Here is a 22067-nt window from a genome sequence, read left to right as displayed (position 1 = left end):
CAGCGCTGGGGTGTTCGGGACAGGAGGCTCCCTGAGGTCAGCCAGTCTAACCTAATATCTGAGTTCCAGACCAATGAAAAACTCCATCTCAAAAGAGGTAGATGATGTTTTTGAGGATGACACGTTTAAGGTATCCTTTGACCTCCGCTTGTGCATGTACACACATACATATGTGCACCCTCACATACATGTGCACTTGTACAAACACAAGCACACACTCATATACAGTGAAACAAAATAAACCCTTGAGAAACCTGAGGCCAGTTACAGAACACTGGTGTTTTGCTCTTGCCATGTGGTTCTTCTGTAAATGTGATCACTAAATTAATGGATGTACTATACTCCCTCTGCAAGTGAAAATTGCATGATATCCATGACTTCTTAAAAGAAGAGATACTTTGGTACTACAAGCCAGATTTCAATATTAGTTATCTTTCTTTAGGTTGTGTTATAATAAACAATTAATAGCATTCCCCGGCAAATAAAACATGATAGCAAACAGAACATACCCCATGGTTCATGACTATGCTTACTGTCTGCCCCTCTCAACATGTTGGTATGGGCTCTGTTCTGTTTGAGCCTCTGCTGCTGTCTTCTAGGACTTTGACTTTGTAGGACCCAGGCTCCTGGTCTCTGTAGAGGAAAAAGTAAGCAATGATTGAGTCACCAATGACAGTCAAAGCCTCTATGAGGAAATAGGTTCATCATATCTGCTCGAATTCCTCAGGGCTGAGCAATTCCTGTGGTGAAGCTCACAGTCAACCAACGGAAAGGATTAAGTGTTAGTGCTCCATCGAGAGACATAGCAAGTCTTATGGCAGAGAACAGATATTCAGTCCTCTCACACAAAAGAAGCGATTATGTGATTAGGAAATCGTTTATTCTAGCATCCAAGCACAAAGAAAAGAGGATTTTTTTTTGGATGAGAGTATGAATTTACAAGTGCTAGGATATTAAGTACAAATGAATTTGGGGTCAGTTAGAGCAGTTAATAAATTTTATTCCAATATCTCTCTTTAAAATGTGATGGTTAAAGTATTGCTCTGCCTGGGATCCAGGAAGAGTTCATGCTTTCAGAATTAATAAGGTTTCCTTCTACAAGGAGAGAAACCCAGCCAAAATCAATTGCACCTTTCAGGTTGAGGGCCCTTGAGGCCTGTAAGCTCCTCTTATAACATCTGGATGGCAGCTGCATTCCCCTTGTTAATGTCCTTGAGTTTCACTAATCAGGACCCGGAGGACTAGCCAACTTCAGCTTGCTCTGATGCTGTTTTTCTTCCTTCTTGTCATCTTCTAATGGGCTAATAGAAAAGAGAGATGATGGTCATAGAAGAAGCAAACAGGAGCTGGGGATTAGAGGGCAGGGCACTATGTTACCATTGTTTCATGTGTTCTAGTCTTCTTAGCATGTGTGCCTCTGTTAAAAGCCGATTGTTAGATTCTGCACTTTCACATTAACTGACCAACAGGAATTTGTCAAATACTATAAATACCTACTTATAGGAGGTTTTGTTTTGTTTGTTTGTTTTGTCTTTGTTAGATACTTGAAAAGACAGTTTCTCTCCCCTCCGAGACCTGCTGTTTGATCGAGTAGCATAACTTGACTTAAGTATGAGAAGTTTGTGTTGCAGACATCAAGAGTAGGGAACTGGTAAAAGCCTGACTCAGTGGAGCGGCATGAGATTACCTCACATGGCCGAGCTTTTAAAATAGTTTTAGTTCTTACCTTCACAGAACATCATTGGATGTGGATCCACATGCAAATTAGTCTGCATGCGAGATGTTCTCATGATAGCATTCAGGGTATAATACACATGATGTGTGTTGACAAGCATCCTTTCAGAACTTTGTGCTTCTACCAGTTTTGGAGGAGAGGAACAATGTCACAACATCCCACCAATCTTTCCTTTACTAGCCACTGCCCTTAACCTAAATAATTCTTATCAACCTCAGCTTAAAAGACATGTCTCCTGAGCACTCCTTAATTTCCTGCGTGCAGAAAGCTTTTCTACTTGAAGATCTTTTTCTGCCCTCATTTTACTATCCTGAAATGAAATTCATCTATATAGATTGCCACACATTATATAAAAACATTAAATTATGATTAAAATTAAGGCAGCAAAATAAAAACCGCATTTATTCCAATATGTGAGATGCCTGGACAAGATTCGGTTTAAGATAAAACAGAGTCAGCTGTTTGTCTCCTAAACTGCCAGGAATTCTCCAGAATAAATGCGTACCGATGTGGCTGTATGGGCTGGTGACTGATTTCTCTGAAAAATGAGAGCCTTTTGGCGGCTTTCCCAAAGGAAGAAAAAAGTACTTTTCATTTGTATTCTACAGGTCATCCAGGGGGAAATTGCGAATATCAAAGATTTTCTAAAAGTACTCTATGTTAGATATGTAAATTGGACTCAATTTTGTGTTTAACAGCCAAACTCACCTGAGTGAAAATCGCACAGGATATTAGAGAATCCTTGCATGTGACTCTCACATTTCAGACTCTCTAGTGGTGTGAATCTTAACTGCTCTATGCTGATCACGCCCCACCAACATCAGAATAATACATAAAAACAACAACAACAAAATGCCCCCACAATTTCCCAAATGCCTAATTATGGTGCCCACTGCGAAGCCCTGGTTAAATGACAGTGCTGAGACGTGCTTCTGTGGGAATGTCACACTTGCCATGACCCCAGAGAGTACCTGTGTCAGTACCTGTGAGCACTGACTGTCCCACAGCACTCCCGCCAGCGCAGGGCCTGCTGCTTGCCGAGACCTCAATAATGGTAATTGACAGTAGATTGATATTGGGGTGCTCCGTCCTCTAGCATAATGTCATGGAACTAGAGTCTCGTGTATATCCCAACTGTGGAGAGAATCTCCAGTGTTTCACCTTTACACAGGTCAGGAACAGCAAGAGTTTTTTTTTTTTTTTTTTTTTTTTTTTTTTTTTTTTTTTTTAAAGTCAATGTTTTATTACCAGAAATCTTGGGAAATTTCACAGCCATCTCATAGACTCCTTCCCATCTCATTAGCTAGGCTTAGATGGAGTAACTTGCTACCGTTATTAAGGAAGGAGGTTGGTGGCAGATGGGGATAGGAACTGGGCCACTGCACTGATTTGCTTTAATTTTTATTGCATGTATTTATCTGTTGGTGTATTGTGTTGGGGGAGGGAGCTGCACTACAGCATGCATGCTGAAATCAGAGTGCAGCTTAGAGGAACCGGCTCTCTCCTTCCACCATGTCAGTCCTGGGGAATAGAACTTGGGTCATCAGGCTTGGCATCAAGTGCCTTTACCCACTGAGCCAATGGTCTGTAAATTTATTTTCCTAGAACTTTGTTTAGGATTCTGTATCTATATTAGTAAGTGAAATTGATCCACAGTTTTTATTTTTTACTGTTTATGTTGGAATTTGATAATAGAGAGCTGTGCTGCACCTGGGGGCCTTTGGACAAGTTATATGTGGAAATTATCTGTTCCTTAAAGGTGCAAAAAGACTTAGCAAATACATATCATCCTCTCACAGTGCTTCCTCCTTGAGGAAAGCAGGGTGAAGAAACTGTGTAATGATGCTCCACCTGTTCATAGTACAGCGATTCCTATTTTCCTCTTCTTCAGATCCTTTTAGTAATTTACATAATTTTATGAAAATAATCTGTCTTGAACATTCAAATACTTTAGCAAAGACCTGTACACAGAATTGTATTTAACTGATTGAATGTTTCTTAGACGCAGTGTTTGTAATGTTTATAATTTTTGTTTTGTATAATTAGACATAGTTCTTATTTTCTTATTAGATTTGTCTAAAATTTGCCTTTGGTGTCCCCATTCACAACCCTCCTTTAAAAAGCTGTTCTTTGGTGTATTTATGATTCTGCTTCCCTTTGTATTTTAATTAAAACTTTAAGTAAAAGTTTTACTTTACTTTAAGTAAAACTAAGGTTTTACTCTTAGTACTTTCTCTTTTAGTCGTTTTATTCTGTGTTTAGCATTGATTCTGTAAGCATGCTCTCTCTCTCTCTCTCTCTCTCTCTCTCTCTCTCTCTCTCTCTCTCTCTCTCTCCCTCTGTGTGTGTGTGTGTGTGTGTGTGTGTGTGTGTGTGTGTGTGTGTGTCTTTCTCTTTCTGGGTATCTCTTCCCTCTCCTTTCCTCCTGCCTGCCTATTTTTTTATGTTTTTGGTAATAAATACAGTTTATACCTTGAATTGTGGGTTTAGTTGAACTTTCATCTTTTGATATGAAATATTCTTGGCTTTTGTTGGGAAAATTATCTTCAGTTATCTATTTATTTCCTCTTTGATACTGTGGAAATTATTAGCATGTTTTAAGAATTATGTAAGTTATGGATTGTATTGACTAAAGACTTTATCAACATTTAGTACTACTAGTTGGTGTTAAAATTGACCTTCTGACTCCTTCTAAATGTAATGGAGGCACTAACTCATTAAACTTTTATTTATTTCGAATGTGCCATTGACTAGTCTCCAAATACTATCCTGACTACTGAAGTGACTGTCCTGACTAGCATTACAAATCCTTCTTTATTTTTCTGCTTAGGTTGGAGACCATAACAACTTACTTCGAAAGATCTGTGGCAATGAAACCCTGCTACCTATTAGATCGATTTCTAACAGAGTCTGGATCAGACTGAGAATAGACGCTTTAGTCCAGAAGGCTAGTTTCAGAGCTGACTATCAAGTTGGTAAGGAAACTTCTGCTTACTTGTGTGTGCATGTGTGCATGTGGTATGCATGTGCGTGTGCGTGTGCGTGTGCATGTGTGTGTGTGTGTGTGTGTGTGTGTGTGTATGTGCATGGTGTGTGCTGGTAGAGGCCAGGGTATTGATCTTTTCCTCAATTCTTTTCCACCTTATTCAGATAGGGCCCCTCATTGAACGTAGAACTCTGCAATTCAGCTGGATTGGCTGACCAGTGAGCTCTAGGGAGACACTTATTTCTGTGTTCTCCCGAGCCCCCACCACATACTGTACTCAGCTTCACGGTGCTGGAGATCAGAACTCAAGCATACGCTTTATTGACTGAGCCATGTTTTCATGCCAATCTGTTTTTAAATTATTTTATTTTATGTGAATGGGCCTTTTGTCAACATGAATGTCTGGACACAGCATGTGTGTCTGATGCCCTCAGAGGCCAGGTGAGGTGTCAGATTCCCTGGGACTGGAGTTGAAAGTGTTGTAAGCTGACACATGGGTGCTGGGAATCAAACCCGGATCCTCTGGAAGAGCAGCCAGTGCTTTTAACTGCTCAGCTGTCTCTCTAGCCCCCTAATGGTCCTTTCCTATTTGTTTTTTAATGTCAAATTACTGTTCAAACATTTTGATTTATTTTAGATATTATATGTTCTTGAATGGCACAGAAAATATTCCGAAAGAAGTGTCACATTCTGCTGTTTCTTTGGGCAGAGTTAGATTTGTAATGGAATTGAGGTCAGGAAATTTTTTTTATTTCTGAGCAAATATGGTTATCATTTTCCTGTTTATAGCTTGCGGGGGTGAATTAACAGGAGAAGGAGTCATTCGCTCACCTTTTCATCCTAATGCCTATCCTGGACAAAGAACCTGTAGGTGGACCATCTCCCAACCCCTCAGACAAATTGTTGTTCTCAACTTCACTGACTTTCAGATTGGAAGTACTGCCCCCTGTGATACTGATTACATTGAGGTAAGAGTGAAATACCATTGAATTACCCTAAAGGCACTATATGCTATTTATATGAAAAAAAAAACCATTGCTTGTCCAGACCAATATCTTATAAGTACAAATATGAAGTTTTCTAGCAGAAGACTACTTAATAGAATCCAGTATGTATATGATTATATACCATGATGGAGGGAGATTTTCACTAGTATGTGTAGATTATTATTATGTCCTAAAAGTCAGTGGACATTATAGTACAAAATATAATAGCATTGAAAAAGTAAAAGACAATATATTCATTCAATAGAATGAACAAAAAGCCCTTGACAGAATCTGTCTACTTCTTATAATAAAAACAGTTTTTAAAAACTGTGGAAAGAATTTTCTTAATTTGATATAAGGTACCAACACCGCATAGATACCATCATGTACAGTGACGGAAATGCTAAATGCTTTGCCTCGGTGGTTGGTTGAGAGACAGGCATGCCATCTCATCACTTCTGCTCAGCATTGTGCCGAGAACTCTCACTACAGCAATGATGTAAGAATAAAATGCACCCTGAATGGAAAACAAGAAATAAAACTTGTTTTACTCACAGTCCCCAAGAGACTGATTCTGCACCCGCACCACACACACACACACACACACACACACACACACACACACACACACACACAGAGTTATTGATTGCCAACAGCTTCACCACCAAGGGCAACAGTTTTCCAAAATGGATATTTAATAAAAATTAATTTGGATGTATCTATTTTACCTTAGATTGGTCCCAGCTCTGTTTTGGGATCTCCTGGAAATGAGAAGTTTTGTGGCACAAACATACCATCATCTGTACCATCCGTGTATAATGTTCTTTATGTCACATTTGTGAAAAGTTCTTCTATGGAAAATCGTGGCTTCACGGCTAAGTTCAGTACTGATGATTTAGGTAAGAACATGTCTTTCTCTCCCACTTTTATGCTCCTTTCAGAATATATGGACAGTTAAACTAGGGATGTTTGTTTATGTGTGTAAGGCTCTGGGTTCAATCCCCACCTTTGAAAACACGAGTTCATTACAATAAGTGAATTATGAAAAAATCAATTATTCTGTGAAAAATTATAAAGTATACTTAAAAACAAAGACTATACTTTCAACAAATACTTATCAATAGTTATCATATATCTATTAATAAAAGTGAAGACTCAGTTATCATCAATGGCAGATAAGAAGCAACAGTTTCCTTCTGTGCTTTTAATCGATTATGATAGGCACATTTTATTTGGGACCCATGTGTCTTATTCATTAACTGTTGTGATTATAATTATTTTAACAGAATGTGGAGAAGTTCTCACAGCATCAAAAGGAGACATTAAAAGTCCTGGTTATCCAAATATCTACCCAAGTGGTGTAAATTGTACCTGGCATATAGTAGTCCAGCAAGGCCAACTGATTCGTTTGGTGTTCGAGTCATTTTACCTGGATTTTCATTACAACTGCACAAATGACTACCTGGAAATTTATGACGTTGTTGATCAGATATCTCTTGGGAGGTAAGAATGTTTTATTGTTTGTGCTGAACTTTCAAGCACAGCATATAGTTTTTTTTGTGAGCCAGTACTGAACTTACATCAATATATATATCAGGTTTATTTTATAAATTGGCAATGTATTTTGACCTTTCATAGGATTATATTTTGAAATAAAGTGCATGGAATCACAAGATCTAACTTACTGACAAATACATTATTTAGAATATTCATCATTCTACTGGTAATAACACAAAATGTCCACCTGGTACATATTTTTGAAGATATGATAAGTCATCAACTATAGTCACCTTGCTATGTAATAGATATCTTGGAATGTACTCTCCTTTCTACCTGATTTTACCAACATCTTTCCTTCCTTACTCCTATGCCCAAATTACCCCTGGGCTCTGGTAAGCCCCATTACTTTATCTACTTTTTAAGGATCCATATATCAGTGATATCATGGGGTACTGCTATTTCTATGCCTGGCTTATTTAACTTAATATAATGTCCTCCAAATTTACCTACTTTGTTCTGAATGGCAAGATTGCATTTCTTATATAGTAGTATTCTATGATATATATGTGTATATGTATATATATATATATATATATATATATATCACATTTCCTTTATTCATTCATCTGTTGATGGGCACAGGCTGTTTCTGTATCTTTGCTATTGTGCATTATGCAGTAATGAACCCAAGAGTGCAGCTATTTCTTCAGCATGCTGGTTTAATTCCCTTCAGATATAGCCTTAGTAGTAAGATCACTTGACCATAAGATAGTTACATTTTTACTTTCTGAAGAACTTCTGTATAACTTTCCACAATGGCTCATTCACATACTCACTAACAATGCATAAGGTTTTTTTTCTCTACATTCCCAACAATAACAAAAAAAATCTCTTTTTTATAACAGCAATCATAACGGGATGAGACTGTGGTGGTGTCTGAATGAGAATGGCTCCATAGGCCCCTATGTTTCAATGCTTGGTTCCCAGTTAGTGGAGCTGTCTGGAAAGGACTAGGAGGTGTGGCCTTGTTGAAGTGGGTGTGGCCTTGTTGGAGGAGAGGTGCCACTGGGAATGGGCTTTGAGGTTTCAAAATCTCACTCCAGCCCCAGTGTTTCTCTCTGCTTTCTGTCTGTGGATCAGGGTGTAAAGCTCTAAGCTACTATTCTAGTGCCATGGTGACTATTCCTGCCATGATGAGAATGGAATAACTCTGCAGCTGTGAGCAAGACCCCAATTAAATGCTTTCTTTTATAAGAGTTGCCCTGGTCATGATGTCTCTTCACAGCAATTGAGCAGTAACTAAGACAGTGATAATACATCATTGTGGTCTTGATTTTTCATTCCCTTGTTAATGAATAAGTAATACTCCCCTTTGCATAGATTCATGACTTATTTCTATGTCATATCTATAGAAATCTTTGTCCAAACCCATATCATGAGGTGTTTTTTCCTGTGTCTCTCATCTAGTCACTTCTCACATTTAACTCTTTAACACACTTTGAGTTTATTTTATTTTTATTTAATTTTTCTGCATATGCATATTTGGGTTTCCCAGCATTTAGTACCACACAACTATCTGGAGTCTGTACATCTCTGTATTGATTTTTCTATACTTTGAAATCTATGTGATACAGTTATTTATTTTAGTGTCTTTACTCATTCAGTGATTATGTAATTACTTTCTATGTTTTAGTTGATTTTTCTCTCTCACTATGAGTTACACTTTCCAGTTTCTTTTTGTACTTGATATTTTATAGGCTGTTAAAAATTTTTAATTCTATGTTTGGGGCATCAGTCATTACACATTCTTGTAAAAATATTTTTGGATTTTGTCCTGTAATATTATTAAGTTACTTGAACCGAAGTTGGTCCTTTCCAATTTCCCTTTTAATTAATTTATTTCCCATTTTTGAGGGGTTCCCTTTCTTATTTGATATTTGGTGTGTTGAGAACTACTTATACATTTCCCCTAGGGTTTCAGATGTTTTAATGCAAAGTTAAAACCAGCCTCTATTATTATGTTTGTGTTGAAAGCAGAGTTCTGGTTGCTTTTTAAATTATCTATCTATCTATCTATCTATCTATCTATTTATTTATTTATTTATTGTGTATCAGTTCATTGGCTGTATGTACGTCTCTGTATCACATGGATGGTGCCCACAGAGGCCAGAAATGGATCCCCTGGAACTGGAGTTACAGTTAGTTACTAACCTCTATGTAGATGCTAGTAATTGAACCCATATCCTCCAGAAGAGTGGTCAGTACACATAACTGCGGAGCCATCTCTCCAACCTCCTCTGATTACTTCTTTTTAAATGTCTTATTACATCTTCTTTTCTTTTTATCTATTAACTTTGTAAACATTTTTCTTTTTAAGTTAGTCTCTAAATTTATTCCTTCTGTGTTTACTGCCTCTCACCTTCTTTAGCTTCTTACCTCAGTCTTTCCTCTTTTAAATTTTTTTCTTCTTTTTTTAAAGTAGTATCTGGGTACTTTTAACCATGACAAAAAATGCAGTTTTTCCTAAGGGGAATAAACTTTAAGGATCATGTTCCAATTTAGGATACATGGCCATGTGTGCGCATATATTTATTAATTTATCTGCCTTCAGTCTTATTAAGATGGTAATTCTCTGTTGATAATAAAATGCTAGTCTATATCAAACTTCTTTAATTCTCATATTTCTCACACTCAATATTTTAGCTTATTTTTGTTCCGTATTATTTTGTTCTCTTTGGTTCCAAGCATGCATTGGCTTGAGATTTCTATTTTTCTAGCCTTTTCTTCTTACATGTGTTTCTCAAGATAAAATATGGCATAACATCATTACTGTAGTTGTGTTTTGGGTATTACTCAAATAGACTTTCCGAGCAAACTTTCTCTGTTCTGAAGGAACAATCACATGGTTTACTAATGACACTTTTACCTCTCCATAAGCTAGCTGTTTAAAGACAGTAGACAGCTTACACCACAGACCATTAACCAGACACTGTTTTTGATGCTTATGTGCAATATATTAACTGAGGAAGATGTTAAGAAGTGTGTGAAGTCGACAGAAAAAGTGGGGTAGCACAATTGAGCTATGTGTCCAAAGTCATGATGCCCCTAAGTGACAGGGCTGGCTAGGGCTTGTGCTGGATGAGTGTAGAGTACATTGATTCCTTTTATTACAGTCCCATGAATGACTTCCTCAGTGTGCTAACAGCGGCCTAATGCTGCCCCTGTTTAACCTCCCATTTGTGTTCAGCACTGAGCTGAACACACAACTGTTTCAGTTAGGGAATCATGAACAAGTGTGTTTATGATGTTACTGAAATATATTTGGTTTCAAGGGTGATAGAAAATAGATAACAACCCATTCTCATCTTCACATGTCCTAAATTTGGGAATATTAGTTCAAATTTACTAAACGTTTAAAAATCTGTGTATCTTTTCTTTCTTTCTTTGGAACAGATATTGTGGAAAATCCATCCCACCTTCTCTTACTAGCAGTTCCCACTCAATAAAGGTCATGTTTGTGTCTGACTCTGCTCTTGCCCACGAAGGCTTTTCGATACAGTATGAAGCAATGAATGCATCATCAGGTAACATTTTCTGTATTGCAAAAGGGATTTAATGTCTAAAACACACAAATACTTACCTGGAATAAAGTATAAAGACAATGCCCACCTTATTAAAAATAGAGTAATGCTGCTACATGAGCTGTGTGCCTTTTTAGGGTTTCCGGGCCTAATTTTTGTTGTTGTTGTTGTTGTTGTTGTTTTTTGTTTTTCGAGACAGGGTTTTTCTGTGTAGTTTTGGTGCCTGTCCTGCATCTAGACCAGGCTGGCCTCAAACTCACAAAGATCCACTTGGCTCGCCTCCCGAGTGCTGGGATTAAAGATGTATGCCACTGCTGCCTGCTGGGCCTTAATTTTTATAGCATACTTAGAAAAATATTTGATAGAGAAAAATAGCATCCAGTGCATATCCACAGAAGGCACATGGTACCTCTACTTGCCAAGCATTCCACAGCTTGGGGAATGTTTCTGGGCCTGGACTTATCTTTCTGATAGTCTGTGTCCAGTCATCTTTGAGGTGCCATTTTCTATAGCCCTTACTCCCATAATAAATAAAGGAGAAGTTCTCCCACTCAGAATCCCTAGCCAGCTTTTCTCTTCTCTTCCAGGGAGTTTGGTCACTGTGCTTTGATCCAGGCAAAAGTAGTCCAACTTCTGTGTTCTGGAAGCATGACTTTAGAAATTCAGAGTGGAAGGGACCTGTGTATGTTCCTCGCTGGTGGAACTCACGGGGGCAGAGAGCTCACTATCTAGCCCAAGCACATGGGGAGTCACAGCCCAAGGATTTCAAGAGTAGTGTGTTTTGTTATGTAATTGACATTTTCACTGGGCCTTGTTCAGGTGGTTAACAGCCAAAGACCAAAGTGGATTTCTCAGGAAATTACAGTGTGTGCACAATTTTCCACACTGTAGTTTCATCTCTTTCATATGTTTAGCCCTAAACCACACTGAATATTAGATTTGGAGTAAGTCAGTTGAACTTCGTGGGGTACAATTTCCTCATCTGTGTAATTAAAAGATTAGATTTGATGATCTTTGAAATGTTTTCTGGCTCTGATCCTCTATGAACATAATTTTAATTTGCTGCATGAATAAGCTAGTTGTATCTTAAATAACATGTAATTCAGGCAGTGCCGCCTGCAAATATCATGGAGATCTTTGTAACAGTATACAAAATGAAACAAAGTTCTGTAATGATTGAAATTATTGTGTTAACACTACACCAGCTTGGAAGGCAGTATGAAGGGAAGCGACAGGCAAGAGCCATTAACATAACCTGGGGAGGGGGATAATAAACTTACAACTTAATAAAATTGTTCAGAAAGATGCGATGCAGGTAAAACTCGACAAAGCAACAGGTAACCTAGACAGGAAGGAAAACTGATATAGAGAATAGAGTAGAGCATGCTCAACTATAGCATTTGCTCAGAAAGCATGGCTGGGTTCAATCCCTCCCAAACCCTCTAACCCGGAAGAACAAAGGAAAGAAAAGAAATGAGAGATGAGAAAAATCAAATGCTAAAACAGGAGACACTGGAGGAACAACTGCAGTCTGTCCGCCCTGCTTCCCTGTGTGTTAGTCATTACCTCAGCGCCACCCCCTTGGTCCAGACAGAGCTGAAATCACAGACAAGGGAGCACATCCTCTCTGCCCCTTGACTGTTCACTGTGTGTCTGCCTTTTGCTGGATGAACTCAGAGGACTGGTTAACACAGTCACAGCATTTGACATAGCAATCGGATGATGGGACCCAGAAAGTCATATGGGCGGCTGGATCGCATGAGTTGCTGAGGCTGGCCCTGTAGTATGTCTCAGGGCACAGCTGGCTCAGGAGACTGGAATGGGGGTTAAGTGGGTGGGAGCCAGGCAGCTGACTAGTGTCCCAGGAGCCTGGATGAAATGAGCTGCTGCCTGGAAGGACAGAGGTGAGCACTCTCGTCTTCAGGTAGCATCTTTTTCTGGGTATTTTCTGTAGACTGAAATCATGTCAGATAAAAGCACCAGAGGACACCAGCCACTGGCCTGTAACCTATTTTATTCCTCTGGCAGACATTAGTTTTAGGGTGATGATGATGGTTTGAACTGTTGATGTCTAGTTTCTTAGCACAGCCCTTGGACATTTCCCCTTGAATCTGCCCTGTCTTCATTTGATAGAGTCAAAATTTCCTGATTTGAATCCAGTTACACTTCCATCTGTAGTTTCTGCCATAAGGCTATGATGTCAGCCCTTAAATATGTGTTTGGGAGGAAGGAGATCCTTCTTGTTCATATTCTGACTCCCTCTCTAAGCATGCAGCTGTAGTTCTCATTCAAATGTGCCTGGGGAGATCAAAATGAAAGACATAACAAAAGTAATGATGTTGGGTAGAAACTCCTAACAACTCCTTACCACCAATTATAACATGCAGCATTTACTAGCATGAAGTAGAAAATATTTGGATATTGAGGTAATATAGTTGATATACTTTACCATTTAAGTTATAATCATATCCTATTAACATCTATTACTTATCCACTGATTAAATATAGAACTAATAAGAAAGAACTTTACAAGTATAAACAAGGGCAGAAATGAACTTAAACTTTAAATAATATCTATTTCACAATTACTCCATTATTTTTCAAACTAATTCCTGATTCATTTATTAAAACTGTGGAGTTGAAAAAAAAGAGTGAAAAGTATCAGAGTTATCATATAAAGTTAGGCATCTCTTCACAAAATCTGACAATCTCAGTAGACATGATTGAATTTGATTTTTATGATGTGTCAATAAAGTACAAAGCACAGTCTACCCCAATTAATCTTTTAATGAGGGAGATCTCAATCTAGAATGTTGACTCTGTCATCTAAGAATAAATAGCTGGCTTGTTTAAGAGCCAAACTAAACAACCAGGTTTCACTATGTAGTCCATTTCTATTGTCACAGGGCTACAGTAGAACTGTGATGAATGTTTCTTACTTTTTGCAAAGAGAAGAGCTTCACAATTATCCAGAGATGTGGCTAAACCTGGTCCAAAGCACAATATTATGAACAAATATAAGTATAAAAAGGTGAATCCACTGGGATCTCCCATTCTTTTCGTTCCCTCTTACACCCCAGTGAGTATTTAGTGCTAGTTTTCAATGGGCATCTTGGAATGAGCCTGGAAAGAGAATGCATGAAGTTAAGAAGGGATAGCCAAGAGGGCCACAGGGAATTTATTTCAAAGAAATGGGCAGAGAGCAATCTGTTTTCTATTTTTTAAATTTAAATGGGGTAAGAGCAGCATTCTCAGACTCTAATGGTCATTTTAAAAATACTTCAGAAAGAGGAGATTGTCTTGTTATAAACTCAGGTATCTGAGTTCAATTAGAAATTCTGATTAAGGTCTAGAGTAAACTTTTACTGAGCAATTCAAATGGATCTGATTGAATTCGTCTTTATAGTTCATTTTAAAAAAAAGCTATTACAAAATGGCATGATGAACGATGGCGTTCATGTTTGAAGGTCCTGTTTACTGTAGATTGAAAGTAAGGCCCAGGACAGTCAGCCGGCTGTTAGTGCCAGCTTGACTTGGAACACCTTGGGCAGTGGTCAGGCCTCCCTTCCTCCCTTGCTTGTATTCCTCAATCGGAAATTTCTGATATTGCATGCTCAGATATTTTTTCGAAAAGTTTTTTTTTTCAAATTTATTAATCTCTAAAATATTTTCCTCTAGTAAATCTTAAATATTTTCTTATGTTTGTGTGTGCCAATAGCCCACCAATTCTCTTCTGGGTTTGTGTGTGTGTGTGTGTGTGTGTGTGTGTGTGTGTGTGTGTGTGTGTGCATGCACACTCACCAGTGTGTTGGTCCTTAGAATGAAAATAGTGCTTAATTGTCATATTTTTAAATCTCTCACTAGTCTAGGTTGACATTCCCTCTGTAGAAAAACTACAAATTATAGGGCTGGAGAGATAACTCAATGGGTGGGGTCTGTGTGTGTGTGTGTGTGTGTGTGTGTGTGTGTGTGTCTTTATATGAGTAATTGTAAGATCAATTAAATTTATTCATTTGTTAGAAATCATCACTATATACAATCTTATTAACTGATAGATTTCCATATCTTACAGGCTTCCTACATTGTATGCCTTTACAACATCTTCCAACTTCTCCCCAGATCCTCATATCCACAGTTATATTATTTCTGTATATATGGCCTTCTTATATATCAGCCAAATAATGTAATATCTTTGTTTCTTTCCTAATTTATTACATTATCATAGAGTCCATCCTTGTTTTTTTATTTTATTTTATAATTTAATTTAATTTTACATATCTGCCACGGATTCTCTTGTCCTCCCCCCCCCCCCCCCCCGCCGCCTTCCCCCCAGCCCACCCCCATTCCCATCTTTTCCAGGGCAAAGACTCCCCTTGGGATTGAGTTCAACCTGGTAGATTCAGTCCAGGCAGGTCCAGTCCCCTCCTCCCAGGCTGAGCCAAGTGTCCCTGTATAAGGCCCAGGTTCCAAACAGCCAGCTCATGCACTGAGGACAGGTCCCGGTACCACTGCCTGGATGCCTCCCAAACAGATCAAGCTCATCAACTGTCTCATTTATCCAGAGGGCCTGATCCAGTTGGGGGCTCCTCAGCCACTGGTTCATAGTTCATGTGTTTCCATTCGTTTGGCTATTTGTCCTTGTGCTTTTTCCAATCTTGGTCTCAACAATTCTCGCTCATACAAACCCTCCTCTTTCTCGCCAATTGGACTCCTGGAGCTCCACCTGGGGCCTGGCGGTGGATCTCTGCATCCGGTTCCCTCAGTCATTGGATGAGGATTCTAGCATGACAATTAGGGTGTCCTAAGCCTGAGTAGTATAATATTTCCTTAACTTGCTTGACTATCACCAGGGGCTGTTTGAGTACACTGTTTGTTTTCTTTGTAGAAGGGTGTTTAATGACAGATTGAATTTCTTTGGTGGATCGAGGCCATGGAAGATCTTAATAGTTTCTTTTGAGTCAGCTATGGCAGTTTGCGGCTGTGAACAAATTTATCAAATTTATTTGCACTGTTTACATGAGTCTGCTCTTTGGCTGGCTGGAGACTCTGTAGTGACTCTTCCTCTTTTATTCCTTCTCTATTTCTACTCCATTTTACTTGATTTCAGTTCTTATCTATGTTACTTCTTTTAGTGCATTACTTGTTTAATTTGTTTCTTTTGAGAGCTTGTTCAAAAGTTCCGGTAGTTGGGGCATGAAGCTGGTCTTCTCTTTGACTGTAGAGTGGCGATCTTCTGTCTTCTATTGCTTACGGATTTCCTTGGATCCAGAGTGCAAGTGGGTCTGAGGGAAGGACACACACGCAGCTGGGGATGGGGGGTGCCCACCTGGACAGACTCACTACTGTAGTCCTCACAGCAGGTACTCCTCAAGTCCTGTTTACTTTTTTTTTTTTTTTGCTTTAGTTTCTTTGGGTGAATATTAACTAATTTGTTTTCTAATTGGAGAGACAATTTGCTTTAAACATTTGAATAACTGGCTGACACTAAACTGTGTGTGGACTCATGAGTTTGTTAGTTTTGTCACTTCAGCAACACTGTGTCCTAAATTCCGTTTACAGCCCATTAGTCTGATGATTTTTATCTATAATTTTCATAACTGGGTATGAAGCACTTAGGATAAGTCTCTTCCCATACCTTATACTGTCCTCTCTCATCCTGGACAACTTTTCTCCCTCCCTCTTACCTTCACTCACTCCCTCCTTTCTTGCCTTCCTTTCTGAGTGAACTGTCACTGTGAGCCTTCTCAATAAACTAAAGCCTTAGTTTTTAGGGTAAGTTCAAATATTTAACCAATGTTTGTTACTTCACAGGACACGCATAAATAGTAGAGCCTATAACATTTTATATGTGTCTTTGTGTTCCCAATACCAATGATGTTCCCCCCCCATCCTGGATGAATATATGGCAACAATTAGGGAAATATAACTACACAGCCTCAGCATTTATTTCGTTTGCAATAAAATATAATAGCTCATTCTTCTTACAGCCTTTCGTCATGGATTCTGTCTACTCCAAGGACCTAGATTTAGGTCATTACTGGATGAAACTTGAAGCTAGATGAATAGCACAGTCAAGCTAGACTTTCTTTATAAAACATCTTGGATTGTAAGGGCATAAGGGAGTGATGGGCTGTTTATTGAACAAAGTCTGAAGAGACTGAACAGGCAAAGTTCAAACAAACTGGAGAGCCATTGCTATTTAATTAGGATGCAGCATTCCAGGTGGGCTGCTAATCATTTCATGGTAATAGTTAAACATACTCTTCATAATTACACTTTTCTTAGGCTCCTTCTATTTTGAAGTATAATGATGATTATTGCCACATGTTTATGGTAAGGTAGATACTTTAGCTGCATCATCTCATTCTCTTAACACAATACCCAAAGTTAGCAACCATCTCCATCATAGAAATGAGGGCACTGAGATCAGGAGATCGGTGGCTTGCTTATTTCCATGGCCTGTCTGTACTTGAGACAGGCTTTGATGGAAAGTCCCTTCAACTTTAGATATGCATTACCAAACCTAGCTCTGGTCTCCCATACCTTCTCCATGGCGAAGATTCCTACCTGGTCATTTCTCATAAATACATACATTTATAAAGGGAAGTTAGGAAGAAAAGTACAGAACTGAATTACTTCTAACCCCCCTGATATCTGCATAGTTTAACCCAATTTTAATGTTTATGGTAACTTATATGAATTAGAAAAATTGTAGCGTTTCTAAGATAAAACTGTTATTCTGTCAAAATATGTGACTATGTCTGCCACATTGTTAAGATATAGGATTTGGTTGCATCTGAAATTTTAAAAACATTGTTTCAAAAATGAAATAAATCTTTGAACAATAAAAAATACTACTGAAATTCAAGTACAGGGCTCAAATTAAAGCATTGCACATAACTGGACATATGCAAATGTATAATGTTTCCCATTTCTCTCTCTGTTTCTTTTCACAGTATGCTTAGAAGACTATACAGATAACTATGGAGAAATCAACTCCCCAAACTACCCCAGAAATTACCCCAATAACTTGGATTGCACTTACAGGATCACAGTGGGATTCAATGAACAGATTGAATTGGATTTTATAAACTTTGAATTGGAGGAGCGCTCGGGGCAACAGTGTTTCGATTTTCTGGAAATCAGGTATGGCTTTTATTTCATTATAACCTTTATTTTCATCAATAATCTTTTCAGAAAAGATTAAAGGAAACATGGAATGTTTTGTAAAGTTATCTTTTAAGTTCTTTATTATGACATATAAAATTTATCATTTTAAATTAAATATAGAAGAAAAGGAGAAATTGTATAAGATTTGGTGGTTATTTGAGACTTTACTTTCTTGATTTAAATTATGTTTATATGCATGTGTGGGGGTATGGTTGTGTGCATGTAAGTGCATTGCCTGTGAAGGCCAGAGGAGGATGTTGGATCCCCTGGAGTTGCAAGTGGTTGTGAGCTACCCATTGTGGATACTAGGAATTGAACTCTGGTCCTCTGTAAGAATAGTGAGTAATCTTAACTACTGAGCCATCTTCTCGGCCCCTGATAGTTATTTCAAATTCTCATATTAGAAATATTTTATAATAAATTTCAGATTTTATTTAGGCAAAGGAAGCAGATGTACTGTTATTCCGAAATGAGATGCTCACTATTGTTGACATTTAGTTTCATTTCCGTTGCTGTGATAAAATACCTTGATCAAAAGAAACTTAGGTGAGAAAGGCTTTATCGTAGCACACAATTTCAGGTTCCAGTCTGTCATGGCATGCGAGCAAGATGACAGGAACTCAGCTAGCCACATCATACCCACAGTCAAGAGCAAAAAGAAATGAATGCATACACACTTCTTGCTAGCTTACTTCATTACTTGAGCTCAGCTCTATCTCTCTATCTCATATGGCTCAGGAACCCCTGCCTAGGGAATGGTGTCCCCTACAGTGGGCTCATTCTTCCCATGTTGGCTAATTTATTTAAGACAACACCCCAAAGACATGGCCACAGACCAACCCAGTAGTCTCATTAAGATTCCTATCCCAAGTGATTCTGGGTTGTGTCAAGTTGATAATCAACACCTACCTACCACCATAGTCAAGTACCTTCATTCTTTATGTAAAATCAGTCTAAGGTTTTGGGTCTTTGCTGTCCATTTACTCTAATAATATCACTAAAATCATTGGTATAATAGCAACCTTACCTTGTTTTTAAATAATAAAAGTCTAGAATTGTGGATTTCAGTGCTTGACATTTTCTTTTACTGTTTGTACTTTAAATAAATGTAATTTTTAAAAAATTATATCACTGGCAATGGTATATTAGTATATACCTATCTATATATATTCTTATATCATTACATCAAGTAATATTAGGCTGATTATTTTGGCAGTCAACTATATAAAATATTTGACTTGTTATTTTGAACTTGGGATCTTTCAACACTTTATAATAAATTTTATTCTTTGCTATAAAGTAAGATACCAAATCAACAAATTATAATTGAACCATATCAAACTAAACTAACATAATTTTATTTGAGGGGAGGGGGTAGTTTAAGAGTCTTACTTTATAGCCTGAGGTGGTTCAGAATTCACTAGATAGTCTAGGCTGCCCTCAAACTCACAGAAATTCTCCTGATTCAGCCTACTGAATGCTGTGATTATAGGTGGGAACTTTCATGCTCAGCTTAATTTTCTTAATTTATAGCAACTAAGCACTTGGCTTTAACATTCAATGAATCATCTTTTTTAAAAAAAAAAAAAAACCTATAGATTTAAAGCCCCCCAAACTTCTTAGGAAAATAATTATTTCTACAATTGTTCCAAATATAACAAATATATTATATTACATCTTAAAGATTTCAAAATCAGTAAGAAATATGTAATATTTCTCTCTAAAAATTAATACTGGTTTATACTGTGGATAACTAGTTCTATATTCTGTATTCTCTGATCTAATTCTATATTCTGTATTCTCTGATCTATTTGACAGAGGCTTTGAGAAGGTGAATTTCAAATACATTCTCTCTGCAGCTGATATAAAGATGCCACACAAGCCATAAATAATAGATACTCTTTATTAAGTCATTCAAATTCTAGTCAGTGAAGAACTAAGGCCTGAGAACTTGAAATGATTTTTTTAAAGTAGTGTTTAGGAGATGCTAGCTGAGGAGATCAGCTGCTCATCTATATCCCCATACTTTGAATATGTTGTGTGTTTATTGTATGCTGCAGCCCAACTGTAACTTAATCCATTCATTTCTGTACCTGTCACAGAGATGGAGGCTATGAAACTTCACCACTCCTTGGATGTTATTGTGGCTCAGTTTTGCCTCCTAGAATCATCTCTCAGAGTAACAAGCTATGGCTGAGGTTTAATAGTGATAGAGTGGATACAAGGAGGGGTTTCTTAGTTTCCTGGGACGTAGTGTCAACAGGTAAGTAGCAAAGACTTGACTTTTTACTGGAGAAGCCAAGCTGATTGGTTTTTTTTCATTGTCAGGCTCTGTCACCCCTTGTCAATTTTCCTAGTTAACTTTTATCATTCTTTATAGTAAATTCCAACATTATAAATGTCTTTGGATATTAACAGCAGCATATATTTTGAAGGAAGAGGAAAGCTCTAATTCCCAAGGAAATTTCATCAAATTACTCACTTTGACTGGCAAAAGGAAAGTCCGCCAGTGTGAAGCAGAACTTTAGATGGTCTCCTGTTCTGTGAGGATCAGGAGCATGGGTTAAAGAGGAGCACAGGTTGGGTGTGGTGGTGAACTCTACAATCCCAGTCCCAGGGAGGCAGAGGCAGGAGGACCCCAAGTTTGAGGCAAGCCTGGACTGCATAATGAGTTCTTGTGTCTGAAAGCTAAAGACTTGATGTGTGAGTCTCAGTGTTGGAACTCTTGCTTAGTTTGTGTGAGGCCCGGGCTCCTTCCCCAGCAATGGAGAGGTCAGCATACGAAGAAGAACAGAGTAGCAGCAGGATGATTAATCTTAATCTTGCAGGAAAAAAGGTCATGTTTCATTCACTGTTTCCCCTCATAGGCTGTGGAGGCAATCTCACCACCCCCACGGGATTGATCACATCCCCCAACTACCCGATGCCCTACTACCATAGCTCTGAGTGCTACTGGCGGCTGGAAGCCAGCCAGGGCAGTGCTTTCCAGCTCGAATTCCAAGACTTCCACCTGGAGCATCACCCCAGCTGCTCTCTGGATTACTTGGCTGTATGTACAATGAGACTCTGTGCTGTCTGATGCTCCTTTCTTACTCAATGCACAAGATACATTTAAAAAATATTTTTAAGATTCAAAAAGAAGCAAGATATAAGAAGAGGAACATCCACATAAAAAATTTAAACAAAGTTAAACCTTAAAGAAATGGGGTAAAATTAAAATCTTCTACATAGAATGTGTACTGAATGACTTACTACATTAATTATTTGAGGTATTTTACTATAAGCTATAGAGATTTGGTAAAAATATCCTGAGTAGTTATGGACCTTGTCCTAAGCATAATCTACATGACTTTATTATGTATGTTTTGAAAGCTTACAATTGACTGAACTATTGAGGTGAATTAGTGGAGATAGTCAACTCGTCTAGCTATGTCTTTTTATAGTTCCTGCAATTCACCCCTCTAGAATCCTATAAATAAAATGGGCTGAAGTTTCTCAAATTACGCATTTTGGAATAAAAAACAACACATATCAGTTATAATCTCAAAGTTTGTATTGAACTTTCATTTTGCATGTTCAGATTTCAATCTCAGTTCACTTACTTACTGTCATACATTTCAGTTTATTGCCCAAGTTTAGAGACACTTTGATATAATTTAGAACTATTGTTTTGTTAAAGAATACATATATTTTGTCCCCATTTCTTTAATGAAAAGTCCTTTACATTCATAGCCTTGACCGTCTGATGTGCAAAATGTCTTATTAAAGGTGTACGATGGCCCAAGTACCAGCTCCCATCTGATAAATAAACTCTGTGGAGACACAACACCAGCTCCCATCCGTACCAGTAGAGACAGCATATTGTTGAAACTGAGGACAGATGAAGGTCAGCAAGGACGTGGCTTTGAAGTAAAATACCGGCAGAGTAAGTACAAATTCCAGCAGCAGAGAACCCCCAGCAGACCGCCACACTCGGTGAAACAACCCAGATAATGTTAACCAGTGGTTTGAGCCTTTGAAATTAGTCTTGAGTTCTTATGTGAAAACTCTGGAGTCACTGGAAGGAAAAACGCATACATATTAAACCCAGTCTCATATCACTAAAGCAT

General features: G+C 38.0%; 1 protein-coding gene across 2 annotated transcripts in view; it reads left to right on the top strand.

Moving 5' to 3' along the window:
* The window catches only part of Cubn (cubilin), a 233806-nt gene that overhangs the window by 41082 nt on the left and 170657 nt on the right, over window positions 1-22067 (top strand). For both annotated transcript variants that reach the window (XM_059263605.1, XM_059263604.1), the window contains exons 18-26: window positions 4566-4710; window positions 5511-5689; window positions 6441-6606; window positions 6994-7210; window positions 10661-10791; window positions 17745-17934; window positions 20061-20221; window positions 20826-21007; window positions 21727-21883. In XM_059263605.1, coding sequence (XP_059119588.1) covers window positions 4566-4710; window positions 5511-5689; window positions 6441-6606; window positions 6994-7210; window positions 10661-10791; window positions 17745-17934; window positions 20061-20221; window positions 20826-21007; window positions 21727-21883 — 1528 coding nt within the window. The remainder of the gene's footprint in view (window positions 1-4565; window positions 4711-5510; window positions 5690-6440; window positions 6607-6993; window positions 7211-10660; window positions 10792-17744; window positions 17935-20060; window positions 20222-20825; window positions 21008-21726; window positions 21884-22067) is intronic.

This window comes from Peromyscus eremicus, chromosome 5 (assembly GCF_949786415.1).
Source record: "Peromyscus eremicus chromosome 5, PerEre_H2_v1, whole genome shotgun sequence".
Lineage (NCBI taxonomy): Eukaryota > Metazoa > Chordata > Mammalia > Rodentia > Cricetidae > Peromyscus > Peromyscus eremicus.
This window is presented reverse-complemented; position numbering and strand designations above follow the sequence as displayed.